Source organism: Microdochium trichocladiopsis (genome assembly GCF_020744255.1).
Source record: "Microdochium trichocladiopsis strain MPI-CAGE-CH-0230 chromosome Unknown B0I36scaffold_7, whole genome shotgun sequence".
Lineage (NCBI taxonomy): Eukaryota > Fungi > Ascomycota > Sordariomycetes > Xylariales > Microdochiaceae > Microdochium > Microdochium trichocladiopsis.
Window position 1 is genome coordinate 3,305,625 of NW_025763550.1, and position 23,696 is coordinate 3,329,320.

At 54.6% G+C, this 23,696-nt stretch overlaps 3 protein-coding genes and 1 non-coding gene across 4 annotated transcripts; all 4 read right to left on the minus strand.

Annotated features, from left to right (window-relative positions):
- Positions 1-268: 268 nt before the first annotated feature.
- Positions 269-1,324, minus strand: B0I36DRAFT_328808 (prokaryotic phospholipase A2-domain-containing protein). The gene is made up of 2 exons (XM_046154638.1): positions 850-1,324; positions 269-797 (listed from the first exon to the last, which is right to left on the minus strand). Exons 1-2 carry the CDS (start codon positions 1,185-1,187, stop codon positions 581-583), a joined length of 555 nt encoding a protein of 184 aa, XP_046011018.1. The 5' UTR covers positions 1,188-1,324; the 3' UTR covers positions 269-580.
- Positions 1,325-4,143: 2,819 nt separating this feature from the next.
- On the minus strand, positions 4,144-5,202 carry B0I36DRAFT_328809 (uncharacterized protein). Its single transcript, XM_046154639.1, has 2 exons — positions 5,091-5,202; positions 4,144-4,818 (listed from the first exon to the last, which is right to left on the minus strand). Exon 2 carries the CDS (start codon positions 4,714-4,716, stop codon positions 4,348-4,350), a length of 369 nt encoding a protein of 122 aa, XP_046011019.1. The 5' UTR covers positions 4,717-4,818; positions 5,091-5,202; the 3' UTR covers positions 4,144-4,347.
- Positions 5,203-5,270: 68 nt separating this feature from the next.
- Positions 5,271-6,454, minus strand: B0I36DRAFT_328810 (uncharacterized protein). Its single transcript, XM_046154640.1, has one exon. The coding sequence runs from the start codon at positions 6,178-6,180 to the stop codon at positions 5,380-5,382; it is 801 nt and encodes a 266-aa protein (XP_046011020.1). The 5' UTR covers positions 6,181-6,454; the 3' UTR covers positions 5,271-5,379.
- A 6,567-nt stretch (positions 6,455-13,021) lies between these two features.
- B0I36DRAFT_t118 lies at positions 13,022-13,096 on the minus strand. The gene has a single exon. It is a non-coding gene; the product is annotated as a tRNA-OTHER (tRNA).
- Positions 13,097-23,696: the final 10,600 nt, after the last annotated feature.

Sequence of the window (23,696 nt, forward strand, 5' to 3'; positions counted from 1 at the left end):
CGCCGGGCGGTCTTACGCGCTTTAGAACGAGTTAGAACCGGTTAGATCCAAACCAAATCAACTGGACCTCTGAATTGGCTGGTTGCCAACCATGGGGGTTGAGAGATTTCAGTTGAATTGGACCCACAGTTGGAGGATACAACGGCTCCAACGATTGGAAGTAAACCTTCTTTGGGCTAACGTTAGCCTGTGCCTGAAAGGTATAAATACGAAGTGGTGTCACCAATAGCTTTAACATGTGATGCAGATGGTGCATAACGTATTCCACGATTGAGGCGCCCGTCCAATTGAGTAGCCCACTAAAAGCAGTTGATTACACTCTATTACACGATTATCTCAACAACCACAATAGCAATAGAATATCCACGGGGCAGAAATTGGATGTCCTAAGTGAGATTGTGAGATACCTTTATATCGGCAAGAAAGGTAACGTACCGTTTCATGCCGGTGAAAGGTTCAGGCCCGCTACCATTTGAAGCCTCTGACAGTTCATTAGTGACCTCCTACAGGTCCGATGGTCCAAATTATTTCCTTCCCAGCAAGCGCCTTCCCTTCCCAACAGATCAACGTCGCAAAATTCTCAAATCGTTCCGGTTCCAACCGGCACATCCCCGTAAACCTGCGCCACCTCAACAAGGGCGTTATAAATAGCTACCTTCTCCTCGTACTCCCGGATAAGTTCCTCGTCGCGCCTACTGGGGTCTAACCCTCCAAACGCTCTCACCGCAGCGTAGTAAACTTCTGCCAGAGCCCGGCACAGAGACTTGAACGTCACCGAGTTGCATTGGTAGTACAAACTGAAGCATATTAGTATTACATCCATTTGAGGGGTTGAACGGGGTGATTGACTCGGTCTTGAACTTGTTGTCAATCCTGAGTCTCCCAGCTGTCGTGAAGCGGTTCTGCTTGTGATAGTTGTTGTAGCCAAAGTCGTGGCGGTGGCATGCCGGGACGAAGGGGAACCCGAGCGGGTTGTCGGGTGACAACGTGCAGTCGTCAGTCGTCCAGTCCAGCGTAGCCGGGTCGCGGGCGTCGTGCTTCACTGTGAATTGGGGTAGTGTGAGAGTAAAGAGGTACTGGTCCGTGATGGTGTCGAGGCTCTGCCGCTTAACCGGAGTAACATCCTCGATTTCCCGGAGGGCGAGTGACGTGCTGGCCAGGAAGACCAGGAGGGTAATGAGCTTCATAATGTTTGACTGACGGGAGGCGTGTCAAGGAGCTTGACCTGGGGACGCTAGCTGGCTGACTGGGAGCTGACTGGAACGAAAAACGCCGCTCATCTGATGCTGGGGAGGCAGTGATGTTTATATTTCCTTGACTCCAGATCTTCACTTTGGAATTCTGGCCTCGTAGGCTAAGTCAAGAGTCAAATATGACGTATAGATAACATGAGCACGTCTTCTGGCCCTTTGCGTCATACATGTAACCGCCCGCTTTCGCGTTCCTAAGGTCTTCGCTCTGCAGGGTAATAGTGCTCTTTCTGCGTACGGAAAACACAAATTTGAACTAAAGAGCCACTACTCACTAGTTAAGCTCAAACTGTATGCATTGTCTTTCTTGGTGTCGGATCACGGTAGGATTCGCAAGCCCTTCAGTGGGCGGCTTACGCAACTGTGTTTAAAGTTCCAAGATACATTTTCTTAAGGATCCTTCAGATGCCAATGAGTGCTACAGGCCGGACGAGGGATTACTAATGCATCGTACGCGATGCATGTCTCGGTCCCGGTAACGTGCATGCATTGCGGCGCCGCTGAAAAGCTCTTCGGAAGCTTATCCCGGTCATATAAAAAAGTCAAGACATGCATACGCCTGTCCAAAACCGCAGACGCAGCGAATTTGAGACCCGAGCGACAACCACGATCCTCGTTTCGTCTATGATGGCATATGAAGTTATTTCGTCTCTTTGGATGCTCAAGTCTTAGCAGGGTTACACGCTTCGACATGGCTAATATCATTGTGTCGCAGCTCTTTTGCTTAGCATCCTTTGTACAATTTCGATACAGCCGTCAGGGTTATGTGCCGAGGACTGTTGCTTTTCTTCAAGCCATCATAAGCCAACGGCCGCAGGCCGGTGGGTCTTGTAGCCGTATCTTCGGCCCTACGTGTTGTTAGGTCCGAGGATTGCTCGTATACGTGCCATAGCACAGAGAACATGCTTGGACAGGGGGCCTAGGATTAGTTCAGACCTGGCACACACGGGTGCCTAGCTCTCGAAGGTGCTAGGCTAAACATGCTAGCACAGGGAACGTACCAGCACACAGACCGTGCCCGTACACGTACTCTGGCACAGGGCGTATGCTATCCACCGAAGATCACAGTGACAAGGCCACAAAGTATGGGCGATGGTAAAGGGCTTGAGCAACTCGAATCCCGTAAATTAACTCCGCCCATTACGCTAAAGCGAAAACAGCTGGAGAACACTGTGAGTGCTTCTCGTTCGAGCCCCATCAAATCCTGCCATCGCTGGCTCATGGTTATCTAGGATGACTATATGCGCAGTCTCGTCAGAGTGCGTAATCAAGCAATTCAACTCAAGACAGCTGAGAACACAACTAGAAAGGAGTCAGGGAAAGGCGACGAGTTTTGCCGCAAGCAATCAGCAACTCAAGTGTTCAGTATTCTTGCCTTAGATATATATTTGTTGTAGATCCCTTTCGGCATACGGTTAGAATTGGGTCGGGTAGCAGTTAGAAGCGCGTATTCTTAACGATAGAGCGAATAAGAACAGTATATCTAGAGAGCGCCAGAAAGAGAGACCAGAATAAGACATGCAGACTTCTTAGCAATGAATTGACTGGCAACTATCATTTTCATGAAGGACTAACTAGAAAGGAGTGAATCATAAATGAAAGAACGACACCTCATTCGCCTCTGTGAACATTCCATCGCTTCAAAGTTTAAGAAGCTTAACATCCTCGTCGAATGTCCCATCGAATGTCACCTCTAGATGTAGACGGATCCAAACTTCATTCGTGTTCTTCAAGTAAAGTTTTACTTCGCCCTTTACCACAAATAGGCTGACCTTAATCGTCAGCCCACTGTTCTTTAAATCCCCACGTAGAGTGCCAAGATTGATGCCTAGAATATCGACCGTGACGGTGAGACCCAAGGTCTGGGGGTTCACGTAGCCTTTCACCTGTTTCACGGATTAAAAACTGTCTCCACGACCGAGAAGCAATAGCATAGACACCGGGGAATAAGCAACATACATGGAGCGGCCCATAGCTGAAATCAATTGTGGGGGAGTTTCCTGAAAGCTCCTTCCGAAGCCCGTCTGTGTGTTGCTTCTGTACAAGGGTGTAGACGTCGTTGCTTTGCCTGCGTTCAAGAACCACTCCTGATTTATTGTGTTAGAGACAGCATCTAACTTGGGAGACAGAACTCATACCAGCGCGAAATTCGGGTTCCATAGAGGTATCAAAGCTGGCCGCCATTTTGGTTGTAGATTTAGTTGTGAGAACTGTGAGGCTTTGCTTTCTGTAGCGATCCAGACACGTCCTTAGACATGTATTTATACACATTTTGTCCCAGTTTCCCCTACCTGCAACTCTACGAATCTGCGTTTCCCATTCCGCGTATGAGAAGGTTTCAACTATAAGTGTGGGTGGGGCAGTTCAGAAGGTGCTAATCAAAGTAAAGCTGGTTGGCGAACTTCGGAGAAAGGCATGTGAAAACCCCTCTGCATTCATGCCTACCATGGCAACACAATATTAGGATAGCGCCAATAATCATAGTATACCGTCACCGACTAATTTTATCTAATTGGGAACTTATCCAAATCATCCTAAAGGTAGAGCGAGTATATTTAAGTACGACTTATATTTACTAAACCTCCGGGGCCCTTATATTAAAGGAGGCGCGTAGCTAGGATAACTTAGTATACGATCAATGCCCCGAGTATCGTAGTAGGTAGCTAGAGGCATTACTAGCACCTCTACGGAGTGATCTTTGCTACTAGTATATATTAAGCTACTTCTCGACAACTGGATGATTTTTCTATCGTTATTTAAGCTTCAATATAACCCCAGCTGTACACCTCACCGTAACTTTATAAATGACCTGCTAGCCGAATATGAAATCTCAGCCAATAGTACATATTAAGATGCTTCTCAACAGTTAGATGGCTTTTTTAGCTTTATCCAAGCCGCTGCATGTCGGATCCCAGCAGCACGTCTTACCTACATAGCCCACACGGCCAGGCAGCTATGAATTGTTTACCTAACACGGAAGGGAGCATACGTAATGGATGCGCACGGAAAGGAGGAGTAAACGTCACATCACGATAGGTTCTAGCGCTGGGCCTCCTTGTTCTGTTGTTGGCTTTACGAGGAGCAGCCGGAGCAGCGGTTAAACAGCCTCTTGGCTCTGCTGTTGGCTTCCCTGGTGTTGGTGTTGTAGCTCTTGGATTGACGCTTGCTGTTCCTTGCTCTCCCGCTTCAACTCTACCACCTGCTCCATCAACCTCTGCATCATCTCTAGCAACGCGTCTCCGTACTTGCTGCTCTTCCTGCTCGTGTCCAATCCATCCTCTCCTCCGGCTGGCGTTGTCCGCTTCGTATTCTTGGTCGGTTTCTTGGTCGCTGCGATGATTTCGACGTCCGCTTGTTGGTTGTCTTGTGCTTTGGAGCTTGGGGTCGGGTTGCGAGCCGATCGTCCCCGAGACTGTTCGTGGTCGGTGGTCTCAGCCACGATCACGGTCTCCACCGCGTCAGACATGTCCCACCCACCACGACAACACCCGTCGACCACTTTCTTCAGATTCAAACACCCTAACGATTGGTACAACGATTGGTACAACGATTAATACAACGATTGATAAAACGATTGACTCGCCGCCTGGAAGCGCAGGGCGGGGATCGTCGAGTCGGTTCTCACTGACATGGACCAAGGCCAAACTCTCGCGGAGCTGCTGGGTGCGGACATGGCCAATGCCATTGCCCGGGGGGAGTGGCAAACGCTCTACACGACCATGCATCTGGAGCGACGGCGAGTGAGACGCTCTCAGGCTTTATCACAACCTGTACCAGCTCGCCCGGCTCTAATGCCATCGTCGTCGGCGCTCAACGGCAAGCGCATACAACGATTGATACAACCCAGATACATGTGACGCTCTCACGTAAGGGCTGTAGAGATGGAACAAAAACCCCGCCGGAACGGATTAAGGATTTAACCGGTAGTTGCCCCTAGACCTCACTGGGCGTACAGAACTTTCGGAAATCAAGTTAAGTCACGTTAAGTACAACAACAATGAATCCAATTGGTTCAATTCCGTGGTGACAATAATATTCAATCTATAATTGCAAATCCTTTTTCCCCCTCGGAGTCCATTATCACGGAAGCTAGCTTAACAATCATCCTTGCGCCTGATAACTTTCCATATTAATAGCGCTCCATAATGAGCTGCGTCTTCAGTGAGTCCTCCTCGAGAAACCAACCCTTGTCCTGCAGGTAGGAGATGAAGCTGTCGTGCTTAGTTAAGGCTGTCGTACGGCTCTCAGTCTTGAAAGACGCCTCGACGAGGCAGTCGTTTCCTGTGCCCGCGCGGTTGCGGATGAGCCAGACCTCGATGTAGAGCCGCATCCCCTCCCATGTGCCAATCGAGCGTTTGGCGAGGACCGGCCCAAAAATACGCGATTCTGCCAACGCGTCGGTGCCCCAGTTGATGCCCAGCCAGTTGTCGAACTTATCGGGCGCTTTGTCGACCAACATCGCACGCGATTTGCACGTGCCCGGCAGGTCCATCCCGCTGTTCACAGAATCCGCCACCTTCTTCTTGCGGGTGATAGAGAGTGTCTGCTTCTGGTAGCCCCATTCGACTTGGGCCTCGTATTTCGCGTCACCGGCGTCGAAACCATCATTATTAGCCGTGGTGAGCGCGGCGTCGATGTCACCGTCCATGATGACATACCGCTTCTTGTACGTCAGCTCCAAGTCATCCTCGTTCTCAGTCTTACGGATGCGGGCGCTCCAGCCGGCGGTATAGATGTCCTTGCCGGTCGTATCAAGAAACTGGGCATGCAGCTTGGTGACGCTTAGGGGCATGTCGAAGGTCGACAGGACGCTGCTCGTGAGCTCCGTGTTGGGACCGAGGACTGCGGTGGGTTTGAGGAGGAACTTGATCTCGTAGTCGGGCATCATATTTGGCGCTCCTTGCATTGCGGAGTCGACAATGGCGGTCATAGCGAACAGGCGGCAAGGGGAGGAGTGTATGGTACCTGTGAGTTCACGGGCAAGGCTTGAATGAAGCAATAAGGTCGACTGAGCAGCGGTAGTTTGCAAGAGGGGACCAAGTAGGTGAGGTAGTCGCTGTTCTGGAACAAAACGATGCCCGGCCCTTGTTTCTGGACGGCTCCTTCCGCCAGCCCCATTTTCGAAGCATGAGGTAGAGAAGACGCACATCCGGCATCCGTTCAAGTGACAGAACAGGCCAATAAGAACACGCAATTAATCACCGTCATCTGCAGAACATGAACAGACAGAATGACATCAGAATGACCCCATGTAAGAAATCGGTTACAAGATCCCATCAATTTCATATGCCTCAGCGGTGGATTGGGTTGAGTTGATCGCCAGCTTGGTTGTACGCATATGCCGAGTAGAGGAGTACAGAAAATCCAACGCAGCAGCTGTCTCCGCTGTTCGTATTCGGCCAGCAGGTTATTTATAAAGTTACGGTGATGCGTACGGCTGGGGTCATATTGAAGCTTAAATAACGATAGAAAAATCACCCAGTTGTCGAGAAGTAGCTTGATATGTACCAGTAGTAAAGATCACTCCGTAGAGGTGCTAGTAACGCCTCTAGGTACCTACTACGATACTCGGGGCACTAATCACATGCCAAGTCGTCCTAGTTCCGAGCCTGCTTCGGAATGAGATTAAGGTTCGATAGTTAGCGTTGAGAGGCTGAGATAAATATAAGTGGTAAATATGATTAGATGTTGGCTTGCAGGTCTGTCTTGTTCTGGATTCTCCGTAGCGCGCTCTAACGCGTCTCATGTCGGAAAGTTCCGAAGCTAGCAAAGGTCTACGGCTTGATCCCTAGTTGGGTAAAACGAAAACTTCTTGGCCTTTGTCCGTGGTGTTTGCGGAGTCGAAGACTTTTTCCCCGATCTAACGCACGACGGGGGCCTTTGTCCGCTAGCCAATCCAGTTCATTGTACACGGCGGACCGCTCTCCGAACATATTTACCCCGCCTATTGCTCCTTCCCGATGCCCCCGGAACCTTGCAGAGACAAATAATCTCGTCTTTCACTAACGTAATCCACGGGCGAGTGGCCCATACGGGCGAGTGGCCCATACGGGCGAGTGGCCCACTTTCATTCACTATACCGAATCCAACTCTTCTTCACGCGTTTATTCCACCACGAAAGATGGAGACGCCTTCTAAAGAGAGTCAATTGTTCCTTGCTATCCAAGCAATGGAAAACGACCCAAACTTAAGCACCCGACGCGCTGCCGAGATGTTCAACGTCCCCCGAACAACCCTACGACGCCGAGAGAAGGGAGTACCTGCCCGACGCGAAAGCCCTCCGAATTCTACAAAATTAACCAAGCTAGAAGAGGAGAAGATTGTCGAATACATTCTCGACTTGGATGCGCGAGCATATCCTCCTCGGCTAAGTGAGGTTAGAGAAATGGCGAATCAACTACTCGCGAAGCGCGACAGGCCAGGTGTCGGAATCAACTGGGCCTCAACCTTTGTTAAACGACGACCAGAGCTCCAGACGCGTTTCTTTCGCAAGTACGACTACAAGAGAGCCCAGTGCGAGGATCCCGACGCGATAAACGCGTGGTTTCGGCTTGTGCGGAACGTAGTTGCGAAATACGGTGTCGCGGACTCCGATATTTACAACTTCGACGAGACAGGCTTTCAGATGGGCGTTATCGCGACCGGGATGGTCGTTACAAACGCGCAAAGACGTTCGAACGTTAAGATGAAGCAACCGGGTAATCGGGAATGGGTTACGGTCATCCAGGGCGTCGGCGCGACCGGATTTTACGTCCCGCCGTTCGTAGTATTTGCCGGCAAATATCACCTCTCGACCTGGTACCAAGACGACGCGATTCCTCGCGACTGGAGAATTATAACGTCCCTAAACGGCTGGACTATAAATGAAATTAGTCTAGATTGGATTCGGCATTTCGATCAGCATACAAAGTTGCGAACAAAAGGCGATTATCGCCTCCTCGTCCTCGACGGCTACGAAAGTCACCACTCGGTCGAATTCGAGCTCTACTGCAAGGACAGCAAGATTATTACGCTCTGTATGCCTCCTCACTCGTCTCATATACTCCAGCCTCTCGATGTTGGGTGTTTTGGTCCGCTGAAGAAAGCATACGGTCGGCAAATCGAGCTCAAGATGAAGGCGGGTATAACGCATATTAGCAAGGAGGACTTCCTCCCCTCGTTTTTAGCAGCATTCCAACAGACAATGACGGAAAAAAACATCCAGGGAGGCTTCAGAGGGGCAGGACTTATTCCCTAGTTGTTTGGGCTCTTTTGTGCCCGTAACAAACATCCCCTGCACTTTATATAAGGATAAGGCAATTGATAGGGGGGCATGACGAATTGATACGCGGGCATGACCCTTAGGGGGGCATGACTTTTTGTAACACTTGATTGGGCCAAATTTTCTAGATCCATAAATACTTCCGAGCAAAGGCGGTGAAGCCAGCCCTCTTAACAAGCCCAGATTTCGTGACCGCAAATGCACCCGACCAACACTAACCCTTTAGAACAGGCGTCAAAGAGAAGTATTGCTTTCGGTACTGTTAAGGAGAAGGTACTGATCCGGAATAGGCACGCGATGGGAAGTTCTCTGTATTCCAAAAGGTCGCTGTCGTACAAGACTATTACTTTACCGTCGCTCGATTGGCGAGCGCCAGGCGAGCGACAGGTAAGAGACGGGCGCTCGCTGACTCAGCGAGTGCTTCCTCATTGAGTGGGTGCGGCCCCCCTCACAGGTACAGGGTATTCAAGGGCTGTTTCATTAACAAAAGCTGTCTACGTCTCCCCTTACTACTATGGAAGGAAGAATCTCCTCTTCGCCATCAGCCAGCTCCCATTGATTCCTCCGTCTCCGAATGCTGGGCTGCGTCCTCCGCCCGCTGGCACGAACTCCTGTGGTTCTTCCCGTCCCTAGAAGGGTCGACTGGCTGCGTAACTGGCGCTGATTCGAGACATCAGCTTGGCCACTGGCCTGTCGGCTCGCCCCAAGTTCCATTCTGGCCTGAGTCGACTTGTTCAAGCTGCCCTGTGGACGACCTCGCCTACGGCTCGGGGGCCCCTGGCCGACCGGTTGACCAATCGGCTGACTACTAGTCTCGATGGCTAGCCCTGATGGAACGGCCTGCTTGGCGTTCTTAGGTCTGCCACGGAGAGCAGTGGCGATCTTAGGGTCGAGGACTCGTCGGTATGGATCTCGAGAGGATGCTTCTCGTAGGTGCCACCGAGGATGGACGTCCCATTTCGTGAAAGGCGTGCCATTATTCAGCTTTGAGTAGATCCTGTGGCAGCAGGGAATTCCAAGCTCGATCGACAACGAGCAGTCCTCGCCGCAATCCCCGAGGGATTCAGGGAACGGATTCTTCCCGGTCGGCATTGCTTTCCTTGCAAGCCGATATTGTTTGTTGATCAGTCCAAGGCCCTTGGAAGAGAGCGCCGTCCGGAGTTCGCCGAGATACTCCGAGCTAGGCCCAATGTACTCTCGCGCGGTAAGTACCTCGTCCGCTGCGCAAGCGTCGTTGAAATCTCGCTCCTGGTCCCTCATCATGTCCTGCATAGCCTCCATGAGCCGATAGAGATGGCTCATACCATTCAGGAGATAGCTCTTGATGTTGTTGTTGCTTGCTTCTGTACCAGAGGTGACGCGGACGCCGAAGTTGCGATACTTGCGAATGAAACAGCGCGCCCACTGCGCCCGTACAGGCATATAAGTTCCATGGAGATACCGCAGGATAGCTCGCTGGTCATCAAACTCATTGCAGAGATTTCTCCACGCCTTCTCATGAGCCTCCTCAGTCTCCGCAAACATGACGAGCTTCCACATCATGAGGACCCCTCGATAGCTATGAGGGATGACCGCCGCCGTCGGGGCGTGGACCAACTGTCGGTCTTTGGGGCTCAGCTCAGCCTGTGCCTGTGGAGCAGAGTCTTCTCCGTCGCTGCTGTCGGAACTGCTGCTGCTGTGGCCCTTGGCCCACTTCTGCTTTGACTTGAGCAAGACGTTAGAATTGATATGGTGGATGCACAGCTGCTGCTGTGCATCAGGGAACTGATCATTCAGGGCTGCCTTCATCTGATCGTCGAAGTCGGTAATGATAACGTCCGGTTGGCGAATAGAGTGTTGCTCTGAGAGCTGTCGAATACTCTCGGAGAGGAACTGAAACCCCTCCCGTCTCTCGTTGTCAATCAGGCCGAAAGCAGCATTGAAGACAGAGCTAAGGCAGGTCTGTCCTGTTGCCTGAAATAATGGAAGCTTGAAGCGATTGGTGTTGTATGTGTTGTCGAAGCTGATCACCTCGGGAAACCGCTTCCACATCTGGAGGCAGTAGGGAAAAGTCCAGACAAGGCCAACGAGACGGTTTGGCTCATCGTCCGCCCACTTCACGAGATAGGGAATCTCCATCTCGTCAAACAGCTTGATTAACGCGGCGGTGGGAGTATAGCCATTCAGCTTGTCTCGGTTGATGAGAGCTCGGGCGTTGTAGATGTCCCTCTGCGTCAAGATTGACTCGGGATGTTGGTCTTGGACCACAGCCCGTACGTCACGGGCCCGGATACCGACCCGACGGCTCGTCGACTCGATGGTAGCCCTGATGGGTGTAGTGAGTCGTCGGTGGGAAGGGTGCGCAGACGGCCTAATGCTACGTCCATGATTGTGTTGATTGTGTTCGGGGTTTGGGTGTTGTCTTAGGAGCCACTTGCCCTCTTCTAGAGCTTCAGCAATGACCATCCACTTGCATCCACACTTCCGAGACTTGCGTAGCCGAAGCCCTGTACCTCTACTCGGCCGTGGTTCTCCGTATCGGTCACATTGGAAAGAGTACCTCATCCTCCGACCATTGTAGGAATAGGCATGTCGTCGGACGATGCCAAAGCCATTCTCTTTCGCAAAGGTGTTTACCACGTCGAACAAAGCTTCGGCTGACGGCTTTGGGTCGCCTGGGATCGGCGGAATCGGGATCGGGTCTGGGTCGGGGGACGAAGACATCCGAGGAGAAGATCGCATCTCTTGAGGAGATGAAGCTTGGGCGGACGGCTCTCGGGGCGGTGAGTAGGGAGGAGGCGATTCAATCGCATCTGAGCTGAGTGGTGAGTAGCCCCATCTCTCGCGCCATTGACGTACTCGTTCGTATGACCGAGCGAGCTCGAGCGTAAGCCTCCGCTCCGTCCCAATCACTTTTCGTACTAGCTTCAGGGCAGATTGAAACTCGGCCCGTGTGGGTGACGATTGCTGCTGTTGTGCTGATTGAAGTGGCAAGGAAGACAGTGGGTCGGTTTCTGGTCCTGGGACAGGAATCCTCACTCGTAAGGACTGCCTTCCACCGGACGGGAAATCGTTTGAGAGGTGCACCTCGTGATCGAAACGGAGCTCCCATGGTGGCTCGTGAAGTCCACGCCATCCGTGCGGCTGTGGAGCTGTCGTGAAGGTTTCTGGGTAAGATGCAAAGAGATTTCCGAGTACATCTTCGTCGCCGACTCCGTAGTATTGGCCGATACTTGTTGCTATGCTGCTCGTTGAGGATGGCCGATTCGCAAGTATCGGCGGGCTGAACTTGCCCTGTCGGCTCTGCCGCTGTCGTTTTCGTGGCCGTACTTGATCTTGAGCGTGGGGACTAGAACTACGGGTTCGTCGTCTCGAGTTGGAAGGAGACTCGGATTGGAACATGACGAAGTTCCCAATTATCGAAGGTTGACCATGGTGGATTTGCTTGCTGTTGGTGGGCTTGATCTGATCGCGTCGCGTCGTGTCAGCTCCGAGATTAGGGGAGATAGCCTTGAGGTACTTAACAGGCTACGGCAGAATTCTGCCAACACTAACAAAAAAGAAATTGACGAATCAGAGGCCCGAAAAGTCATGCCCCCCTAAGGGTCATGCCCGCGTATCAATTCGTCATGCCCCCCTATCAATTGCCAAGGATAAATATCCTGAGTTCATTCCGGCCAGCGTAAATGTGCTAACCCCTAGCTAACCCAACCCTAACTAGTAGGGGTCCGAACCTGACCATCATTCCCGGCCGGGTTGGCCTCACTTTCGGCGATTCCTGGTGGGACAGGGGGCCGGGGGCACGGGCCATTGAGCCCATTCCGGTACCCCAACTAACCCCAGATTGAGTTCATTCCGGCCAGCGAAAAATGGGCTAACCCACAGCTAACCCAACCCCAAGCCCAACCCCAACTAGCAGGGGTCCGAACCTGTGGGGCCCAGTGGCGCCCTCATATGCGTACATGCACAGGCCGCACGACGACGAGGGAGGCGCGTCAGACTGCCAGAGCAAGCAGGCAGGCAGGAGGCGCGCGCAAAAGAGAGAGGCAGAGAGAGGAGGGCCAAAAAAATGCCACGCCTAGGAGTCGAACCTAGCTCTTCAACTGTGACTAGCTCGAGCGTCCGGGTCGGATGGCTCCACAAGCTCAGGTCAGGGACCCTTATTCCTGCGGCCGACGTGGGAATGGAGAGCTATATAGCAGTGACGTCATGACCGCTAGACCAGCGAGGCTCTCTGGCTGTTTGTTGAATAGTCAGTCGCTTATTTGGATATATAAGGCTCAGGCAGGCAGGCAGGTCGGCAGGCAGGTCGGCAGGCTGGTCGGCAGGCAGGCCGGCAGGCAGGTCAGCAGGTAGTTCGGCGGCAGCGGTAGCAGGTCGGCGGAGTAGTGGCAGTTCGTCGGAGCCGGTAGCAGGTCGGCAGGTAGTTAACATAGCGAAAATACCTCCGAAGCGGAGGAAGGGGTGCCGGCAAAAAGAGCTACCCACTTGAGAATCTCTACGAGACGAAGAGATTCTCAAGTAGGCGCAGTAATCCGGCCCGGAGTTGAACCAGGGATTCCGCTTAGCAATTGCTAGCGACGTCTTACCGCTTGACCACCGGGCCTGTTTGTTCTTAAGAGACTGGCTGCTTATTTGGATATATAGGGTCTGGCCGTGGCAGGCTGGCAGAGGTCGGCAGGTAGGTCGGCGGCGGCGGCGGTAGCAGTTCGGCGGCGGTAGTAGTTCGGCAGAGGTATAGTAGTTTAGCGGCGGTAGTAGTTCGGCGGCGGAGGTAGGTCATTCCCGGCCCGGAAGGGTACGGGCTATTAAGTTCATTCCGGTACCCTGAGTTCATTCCGGCCAGCGTAAATGTGCTAACCCCTAGCTAACCCAACCCTAACTAGTAGGGGTCCGAACCTTAACCCCCCCAGCTCAGCTACGCGTGTACGGCTAGGCACTGCCGCGAAAAGGGGGACAAGGTAAGTAATAGGTAATAAAAAGGAGATAAGCGCGTACGCGTAACAGCGCGAGCCCGGGGAGTCTAAAGGGGAGAGGGGACGCGCGTAAGAGGAGATAGAGGGAGGAGGAGAATGAAACGGACGCGCGCGCGCATTTCGATTGAACTATAATACTAGCTTAGGGTCTCTTCCCAAGAATATACGCAAGAGTCGAAGATCAGAAGTAGTACCGAGAAGAGAATCGCATACGACAGGTAGTACTCCACGATGGACCGCAGCAGCCAGGGAGGCGACTACGAGAGCGATTACGGCAGCGCCGCGCAGCAGCGGCAGCAGCAGCAGCAGGAGGACGCGAGAGCTACAGCAACGACCGAGCCAGCAGTAACACCAGAGCTCTATCTATATCGGGCAAGCCGCGTACTAGTCTGCACACTATGTAGGGCAGGAATCGCAGCGGCCGTAGGTGGTGTAGTTACCCACTACCGACAGAGGCACCAGCTTAAGGGCGGCCAGCTACGGGCAGTCAAATCGGCGGCAGCGGGGCCGGACAGCGGCGGCGGAGGTCAAGTCTGGGAGGCCCACATGGCGGCGTACGAGGCTAAAGCGGCCGCCGAAGAGGCGGAGCGGGGCCGGATTATCGACTACGAGGCCGGCGTCGACTATGAGTCGCCGTGGGTGAGCCAGATGGGCTGGGCGGCGCATCTGGCCGGCAAGGATATGGCGGAACTACGGCGCGCCGCCGAGCCAGGTCTATCGACGAAGGAGCTAGCTAAACTAAGCTGGTCCGTCCGGAAAGAGAGGGAGGCTTCGGAGGCGACGCTCGTACGGCTGGGCCAGAGCTTCAACCGGGTAATCGAGCGGTGTAGCCGGCGGATCGGCCAGGTACCCGTGGAGACGCTCTGCTGGCTAGCAAGCCGCGACCCGAACCGGCCGTCGCCGCGGCCGTTCCGCGTTAAGCAGGAGGCGCATACGATGGAGAAGTACCGGAGCTACTGGCGGCGCTATCTCTGCTACTGCGTCCGGGTCTTCCGGCTCGGCCGTACGGAGGCGAGGAGGAAGCACCAGGTCCAGTTTACCGACCAGCAGTGGGCCGCTCTCGAGGCTATTATAGAGGCTCTCGATAGTACGGAGGAGGAGAGCTCCCGGGTAGGGGGCGGCGGCGAGGAGGAGGAGAATCGCGAGGGCGGCGGCGACGACGGATATCTAGACGAGGCCGTCTTCACGTTCTGTGTTCTGTCGCTTACGCAGCGGGTACTAGTACAACCGTACGTAAACCCGCTACTACACTTCACTACCGTACTCGCGATCGACCCCGTCCGAGCACGATTTCGGCCGCCGGCCGAGTTTACAACACTACTAGCGGGTCTAGCGTGGTGTAGCCGCGTACTACTACTAGAGTACTTCTTCGAGCACGTCCCGATCCAGGAAGAGGATAGTACTACGGACTCCGGCGAAGGGGAGGACGAAGAGCGTAGCCAGCTCCAGGCTAGGGATATCGACGTATTTATGGACGGCTATCGGCAGTGGATCGCAGACGGCTCGTACAGCCCGTTCAGTACGCTAACCCGGTTCTTAACGATCGGAAAGGGCTACCGCCAGAAGGAAGGGGGGGCAGCACGGATTATCTGGGAGGACGGGAAGCAGGCGCTCCGGCTACACGGCTTCCGGATCGAGGTCCAGAACTTCCGGCGGATGGCCCAGGGGCTCGTCTCAACAGCCGAATCGGCGCTCGACGGGCTTCTGTACGGCCAGTCGGCGGTACTACTAGGACGGATCGAGCTTAGCAAAATCAACGACAGCGTAATGTACGAAGGGGGTGGGAAATCGTTCATCTCAAACCCGCAGAACAGCTGGCTTCAAGCCGGGCCCCGCGTCGTTGCCGAGCTCGTTTCGGAGAGGCTCTGGTCGTCCCAGCGGCAGCAGTACCACCGGGAGCGGTCGCAGAAGTGGCTAAACCAGATCGGAACGCTAAAGAGCCAGCTACTCGTACTAACGCACGTCTGGGGAGGCCAGCCAGGCCGAGGGCCCGAGATCACGAGCGTGCGGTATCTAGATACGAAGCAGCTAAGCCGGAGCGTCTAGATCTTCGACGGGCAGGTAATGCTCGTAACGGACCGAGATAAGGCCAAGTCGATCCGGGGCTACGGCCGAAAGGTCGCACGCTTTCTCCCGGAACGGGTCGGGCAGCTACTTGTCGTCTATCTCGTCTGGCTAGTCCCGTTCGAGGAGATGCTTCTCGATGCGACGCGGGCTCGAAAACCGTCGGAATCGCTGCGGCACTGGCTATGGAAGGACGGCCGGAAAGGCCGCTGGGGAACGGACGTGCTTACGAAGGAGCTTAGGGCAGCTACGGCGGGCTATCTCGGCGTCGAGCTAGGTACTTCGACGTACCGCCATCTCGCGATCGAGCTAGGCCGTACGATTCAGGGGCTTATCGTACAGCAGAAGGAGCTCGAGGTCGGCGCGGCCGATGACGGATACGGGCCCGAGGATGAGGAATTCGACGAGGCTACTGGCGAGCTACGACCGAGGGACCGGACGGAGGTAATCTGGGATCTGCAGGCGACACACAGCAGTGCCATGGCACGATCGCACTACGCGATCAACATCCAGTTCCCAGGGCAGCTACAGCCGCAGATGATCGCCAACTACCGCGAGATCAGCCGGCTCTGGCACCAGTATCTGAGCTGGGATAGCCAGGGTAAGGGCAAGTCGCCGGACCAGGCGCAGAAGCGGACGAGGAAGCGGAAGCGAGAGTCTACGGAGGCCGAACTCCCAGGTAGGGAGGAGACGATAGAGTCGAGCCCAGAGCCGGCGAAGCAGAGGAAGACGCTCCCAGAAGCCGTCGGGGAGGTCCGGCGCCGGGTCCAGCACGGGCTCGAATCGATTATTGGGGCCGGTGCGCGCTGGAGGACGGCAGAACAGGAGCAGGCCATGGTCCGGATCATACAGATGCGAGGCGGCTCCGTACTCATCGTCGTACTACCGACGGGCGGCGGCAAGAGTCTACTATTTATGGTCCCGGCGGTACGAGGGTTAAACGGCGGCGTTAGTATCGTCGTCGTTCCGTTCGTAGCGCTGATCGACGATCTCGTCGCGCGGGCACGCTCGTTCGGGATCGACTGCGTACGCTGGAGGTCGGCTGAGGAGGAGGGCCGGGAAGCTAACTCGCTCGTGCGCGTGGCTAGTCTAGTCGTAGTCAGCGCCGACCAGGCAAGCAACCACGAGTTCTGCAACTACGCAGACACGCTACGGAGCCGGAGGCTACTACGGCGGATCTTCATCGACGAGTGCCACACGATTATCATGGACGTCGGCTACCGGAAGAGGCTCGTGGAGCTGAAGGGGCTGTACCGGTACGACTGTCCGGTAATCTTGCTTACAGCTACGCTCCCGGTGAAGCTAGAGGGCTGGTTCCGGCAGCAGATGATTGCGGAAGACGCCGAGATTATACGGGCACGGACAACGAAGAAGAACATCCGGTACGCCGTTACTACGGTCCCAAGTAGGGCCGGACTAGGAAGAGGCCGGAAGGTTGGAAACGCGGTGCAGGAGGAGGTCGTACGACTGGTCGAGGAGAGGAAGAGCTCCGGGTCGCTTAACGGCGATAGGAAGGGGGTAGTGTACTGCCGGTCGAAGAAGGATAGCCAGAAGCTGGCGGAGCGGATCGGGTGCGGGTATTACCACAGCGGGATGGAGACCCAGGCGCGAGAGGAGGTACTCGAGGCATGGGTGAACGGCAGCAGCGCGTCCCGGTGGATCACGGCAACGACAGGTCTAGGCACTATTCGCAGACGTTTGTATTAAAGACGGGGCCACTTGCCCACACAAACTGGTGCAGCGGGTCCGTGCATTTGACCACTGTCGAGCTGACTAGGGCCGGGTCGTTGATTGGCCCAAAATAACCCCAGACCCACCGGCACTACCCCAACCCGAATCAACCCCAGGTCAATTCACAGGGTTAGCAGCCCCATGAGATGTCCAGCTGAAGCGACAGCTCAGTTTCGCAGGGAAGACGCGACACGAGAAGCCAAAAAGGAAATGATGGGCTTGATCAGGGGCGCGACGCGACAACATAGTATATAGATGATTAGAACTGTAGATAGTCAGAGCTGTAGATAATCGAGTAATGAACAACTTCAAGAACCAACAACTTCAAGAACGTCAAACATGGCCAAACAACTGTACGAGCGCGACGACGTGGTGACAATTGACGTGGATACGCAGGTACTGCTATGTCGATTATGTCCAGCTGGTGTTAAGCCCGGCGCTGGCATCGAGGCGCACTTCCGTTACCAACACCAGATTCGGGGCAAGCTACTACAGGACATTATTTACAGCTTTAGCGACATCGAACTCCAAGATCCGCAGACGTGCAGACTGCCGGCCGATGGCGGCAAGCCAGTTCAATTGCTTCCCGTCGTGAACGGTTTCAGCTGTGCAGTATGTCGATATATCACGACCACGAGAGACAACATTGTTCGACACCAACGTACTGCAAGTCACAGTAGCGACGAGGCAGGCTGGAGCGCCGTAAAGGTCCAGTCGTGGTGTAAGGGACGGTGGGCGCGTTATTGGATCGTCCGTACTGGGCACGACAGTGACGAGGTTTTGTCCGATCCCGAAGCGACACCATTAATCTCCATGATGGACCAAATGGCTATAGAGGACGACGCAGAGGAGGAGAAGGAGAACGAGGCATGGCTTCGACAGGGCGACTTAAAGGAGGGGATAAACAGTGACTCATCGTGGGTCAAGAGGCTAGGCTGGGTCAGGCACTTCGCTGGGCGAGACTTGATGGACATAAGCGACGCAGCCCAGTGGGTGAGGGCCCGGAAAGAACAGCAGTACGGCAGGAGAGCCGTGGACGAGGCAGGCATGCGCCAGTCACTACTGCTAACACGGCTAGCAGAGAGCTTCGACCGCGAGGTAGACCGGTGCTGCTGGAGACTGGATGTGGTGCCGACAGATACGCTGCAGTGTTTGGCATCGATATCGGCAACTCAACAGAGCGGCGTGCCGTTTGGGCGGAAGGAAAACGAGGCGTCGATGACGAAGTACAAGTCGATCGGGCATCGCTACTTGGGATACTGCTTACGGGCCCACCAGCTCGGACGAGAGGCAGCAGAAGAGCAGCTAGCCATCCGGTTCAACGATAAGCAGTGGGGCTTACTATGCGATATGGTATACGAGACCGAGCACGAAGAGCGCGAAGACGTGGATACGACGCAGGACAGCGGCTTTTTCAGTAGCGAGGGCAGCGAGGACGACGATAAGGAGGAGGAGGAGGAGATGGAGGAAGAAGAGGGCGGAGACAGCACGAGAGAGTGGAGCCGGCTAGACCGGGCCGTGTTTTCATTCATCATGGCTTCGATCAAGCAATACGTCGGAGGTAGAGTGTACGAGAGCCCACTACTAGCGTTTTGCGCCGCGCTAGGGATTATGAAGAAGCCGCAAGGATATATGGAGGCGCACTTATACACGGGCATGCTGGCAGGGCTGCTTTGGTGGGCCAGGCTGTTTTTTTTGGAGGCCGCGTTCGAGGAGTACGGGAGGGACTTGTACGAAGTTGACGCGGCGGGCGCGAAGAAATTCCGGGAGGAGGAGCACCCCAAATGGATGTGTTTAGGGACCAATACGGTAATAAGCACGGTGATCGGTTGGATGGCGTACGGTAAGGGCCACCGCAACTTACGGACGGGGACGGCGACGATGCGGTGGGAGGATGACGGCACGGCACTATATCACTGCGGAGAGCGGATCAGGATCGACGACTTCAGACAGACGGTACGGAGCACAATCAACGACGCAGAGAAGCTACTGGACGAGCTGATGTTCGGGTCGTGGGCGACGATCGGCAAGGGGCTCGAGCTAGGACGGATTCAGGACAGCATGGTACGCGCAGGAGCCGGCCAGTCGTTCGTTACGAACCCGAAGAACAGCTTTTTAGAGCCGGGATGCAAGAAGGTATTCAGGCTTGGAGAGTCGAAGCTATGGGACGCCGCCCGAGCTCGGTTTAAGAAGGGCGCGGTACGGCGATGGCTACGGCAGCTACGACAGTTCAAGGAGCTCGCGATGATGCTGGTGCATATCACCGGAGGGCAGCCCGGGAGAGGGCCGGAAGTTGCGACGCTACGGCACTGCGACTCATGGCAGCTACTCCGGAACATGTTTGTGCAGTCCGGGGAGGTCATGTTCGTATTCGACCGGGATAAGATGAAGGCGATCCGGGATATGGGCCGCAAGGTGGCGCGGTTTATGCCGGACAGGATCGGGCGGATGCTGGTCGCGTACGTCACGTGGCTATTACCGGCAGAGAAGGCTTTACGGAAGAGGTGTGGGCTACCGGTACCGCAGCGGCAGCTATGCGAGTTTATGTGGCGGGACGGAGACTCGAAGGTTTGGGATACGAACAAGCTCAGCACGGTCATGGCACGGATTACGCTAGCGGGTACCGGGGTAACGCTCAGCGTAGGTCGGTATCGGCCGGTAGCTATCGAGATGGGCCGGCTTATACGCTCGCTGGCGATCAAGCAGCAGGAGGTAGACATGGGCGAGGAAGAGGACGAGGACAACGTTGAGATCAACCCACTGACCGGAGAGCCAGTCGACTGTGGCGGTAGTCGGAACGTAATTTGGGACTTACAGGCTACACACGGGACACGGATCGCGCGGGCGATGTATGGGCTACATACGGCACACCCGGGAAAGCTACAGCCGGAGATGGTTCGGTCGTTCCGGGCGATCAGCAAATTATGGCACGAGTTTTTGGAGAATGGCAGCAGCGGCAACACAGAGGAGGAGGGGAGCAGCGTGAAAGCGGAGGATGAGAGGAGCAGCATTTGCTGTAGCTGTGGCAAGGGAAAAGCAGAGACGCCGAATAAGAGAGTCAACACGGCGGACGAGAAGGGTCAGGCAGGCAGCGATACGAAGCGGCGGCGGACGAAACCGGATCCGGAGGAGGAGATGGCGATTGGGCTAAAGAGGCTGTTGGGCCCGGAAGCGAAGTGGAGGAGCGAGAAGCAGGCCGAGAGCATGCGGGCGATTATGCGGCTGAGAGGCAGCGATGCGGCGATCAGCGTACTACCGACGGGGGCCGGGAAGAGCATATTATTCATGCTGCCGGCGAGGATGCAAGAGACGGGTACCAGTATCGTCGTAGTGCCGTTCGTGGCGCTCATCGACGACTTGGTAGAGCGGGCAATGCTGATGGGGGTAGACTGTATCCAGTATCGACCGGCTATCGGCGTCGGACGAGAGCTGGTACCACGGTCGGCGCGGCTCGTGGTAGTGAGCGCGGACGTAGTGGGCAGCGATGACTTTTGCGGCTACGCAGACGGGCTGGTGCAGTCGGGACAGCTGGGGCGGATATTCGTCGACGAGTGCCACACGATCATCATGGACGTCGGATACCGGCCGAAGCTAGAGCAGCTGCGCGGACTGGCAAGATTCCGACGGCCGCTGGTACTGCTGACAGCAACGCTGCCAGTAGGGCTGGAAGACTGGTTCCGGAGCGTGATGGGGGTACAGAGGGCAGGGCTGATACGGGACCGAACGACGAAGCTGAACTGCCGCTATAGTATCGAGCAGGTCGAGCCCGGACGGAATGCAGTACAGGAGGCAACCGAGGGTGTAGTAGCACGGCTGGACAGCAAGATGACAGCGGGCCAGAAGGGGGTGGTGTACTGCCGGTCGAAGGCGCAGAGCGAGGCTATGGCAGTTAGTTTAGGGTGCCGGTTTCACCACGGCGACATGACGGAGGAGGAGATGCGCAAGGCACGAGAGGACTGGGCGACGGGACGGGGACACCGGTGGATTACGGCGACGACAGGACTGGGCACGGGTATCGACATCGGAGGTATCGTGGCGATCGTACACATGGAGCAGCCGTACGGGCTCGTCGACTTTATCCAGCAGACAGGTCGTGGGGCACGGCGAGAGGGCGAGGTGGTGGAGTCGGTTATCATACACGACGGACGACCAGTATGGGTGAACGCGCACCAGGACTTGGCAGCCGAGAAGAACCAGATTGCGATGAAGGCGTTCGTTTCGACGACTGGATGCCGACGAGCGGTGATTGCAGCGTTTATGGACGGGGTCGTGGGCGAGCAGTGCGGAGATATCGCCGGGGCAGAGCGATGTGACCGGTGCCGGATAGCAGACGAGGAAGGCCAGGAGGAGGAACAGGGAGGGGGAGCAGACGCCAAAATGACAGCGGCAGAAGGAGAGGGAGATGCAGATACAGTGGCAGGGAGAGAGGAGGCAGGAAGGGGCAGCTGGGAGCAGTTCAGGGCAGACAGGGGAAAACGGGATATGGTGCTACGACGGTGGCTAGAGGAGGTCGCAGACGAGTGCTCCGTATGCCACATGCACCGACACCAGGCTTTGTTGGACGGCAATCAGGCACCGGAGCAGGCGACGCGCTGCAAGGAGGGCGAGATGTGTAGGAGAATGGGGAAGCTGAACTACAGCGAGGCACGAAGGAAGGTTCGGTTCGGGCAGCATTCGTGCTGCTACAAGTGTAAGCTCCCGTTAGACTGGTGCGAGGAGGCAAAGGAGACGGACGGGAGTTGTGCATACATGGACAAGATACTCCCGCTGCTACTGATCGGGACGCAGAGCTGGCGGCTACGCAGAATAGCACAGAGCCAGTTCGAGGTGGATGTGAAGGACGAGGATGCATATTTAGCGTGGCTCGGGAAGGATCGACGATTTCACGGGATGCGCGGGACGAATGCTTTGGCATTATGGGAGGCGGTAATATGGGAGATATACCGAGGGGGAGAGTACTGGTTCAGCTAGTCAAAGCAGAGGGTAATTATCAAGCAGGGTATTTCAAGCGGGTCGAATCAAGCACGAAGGTTGAGACGTCGCTTCACGGGTGATATAAGGGCAGTTCCAGAACTATATATATGTTCGGGTGAGTTTTCAAGTCGAAGACTCAGGCCAGAAAAGCAGGCGTATTTGGGTGCCACAATATCATGGGTGAAGGTTGAGATGTCGCTTCACATGTGATATAAGGTCCAGGCCAAGACCCCATACGGCTGGAATTCCAGGTGATTGTACGGGTCGTGCAGTCAGTGTCAGGAAGCCGGCAGGTCCAGGTGGTGTTGTATTATATGCGAAGGTCGAAACGTCGCTTCGGGGCTGATAAAAGGTACTGGCCAAAGCTATATTTATTTTCAGTGTAAGTCGTCGTGTTAAAGACTCAGGGCCAGAAAGCCGGCATGTTCATGTACTACTATATCACGTGGGAAGGTTAAAACGTCGCTTCGTAGCTGATGTAGGGTCCAGGCCATAACCATATACGGCCGGATTTTCAAGGTAATTATTCCAATAGTATACAGGTAGTGAAAAAAAGAGGGAGGCCGTAATCAGTTCCCGTTAGGGCAGAGATCCGTGCGTAGTACAAGTAGGTAAAGAAGAGGGTTGAGAACCGTAGTCGCGCGAAGCGCGTCCCGTAGGCAAAGATCCGTGCGTAGCACAGGTAGCGGAAAGAAGAGGTAGGGCGATGTGAATTCAAGGGGGGCGGTTCGGGGTTAGAGGAGAATGGGAATGTGCGAGAAGGGTTGACGGAGAGGGGTTTCAAGGCGCGAAGAATACAAGAGAAGCAGGTATAGAAGTCAGGTAAGATCAGGGTCAGGGTTAGAGGTTTAGGGTTAAAGAAGAAGAGGGAACAATTTTAGGGTTAGGGTTATATGTTTGGGGTTAGAGGAAGAGAGGAAGATTTATTTCAAGGTTAGGGTTATATATTTCAGGTTAATGAGAGAAAAAGGATTGTCGACGTTAGGCGGAATAATAATTTGAGTTTAATATAGAAAAACATGAAATAAACAGTAAGAGAAACAACAGAGATATAATTAGCAGAACGTAAGGCGGTACAGTCCGTTCGCGTAAGGACGGAAATCCGTACGTAGTACACAAGTTAGTAAAGAAAGAGGTAGGCCGTGATCAGTTCCCGTTAGGGCAGAATCCGTATGTAGGACAAGTAGAGAAAGAATAGACAAGAGAGGTCATAGTTAAACGTAGTCGCGCGAAGCGCGTCCGTAGGCAGAGATCCGTGCGTAGCACAAGTAGTTTAGAAGAAGAAAGAGAAGGCTTTAGAAACCCGGCAGGGTAGGGTTAGGGGGTTAGGGTTAGGGTTAGGGTTAGGGTTAGGGGTTTAGGGTTTTAGGGTTAGGGTTTAGGGGTTTAGGGTTAGGGTTAGGGTTTAGGGGTTTTAGGGTTAGGGTTAGGGTTTTAGGGTTAGGGTTTAGGGTTAGGGTT

Bases quoted from the DNA above. Each gene is read 5' to 3' on its own strand.
- B0I36DRAFT_328808 (XM_046154638.1), bottom strand. From the start codon at position 1,187: ATGAAGCTCATTACCCTCCTGGTCTTCCTGGCCAGCACGTCACTCGCC. The intron at 798-849 runs GTCAATCACCCC...AATATGCTTCAG, and splicing joins GACAACAAGTTCAAGACCGA to TTTGTACTACCAATGCAACT.
- B0I36DRAFT_328809 (XM_046154639.1), bottom strand. From the start codon at position 4,716: ATGTCTGACGCGGTGGAGACCGTGATCGTGGCTGAGACCACCGACCAC.
- B0I36DRAFT_328810 (XM_046154640.1), bottom strand. From the start codon at position 6,180: ATGACCGCCATTGTCGACTCCGCAATGCAAGGAGCGCCAAATATGATG.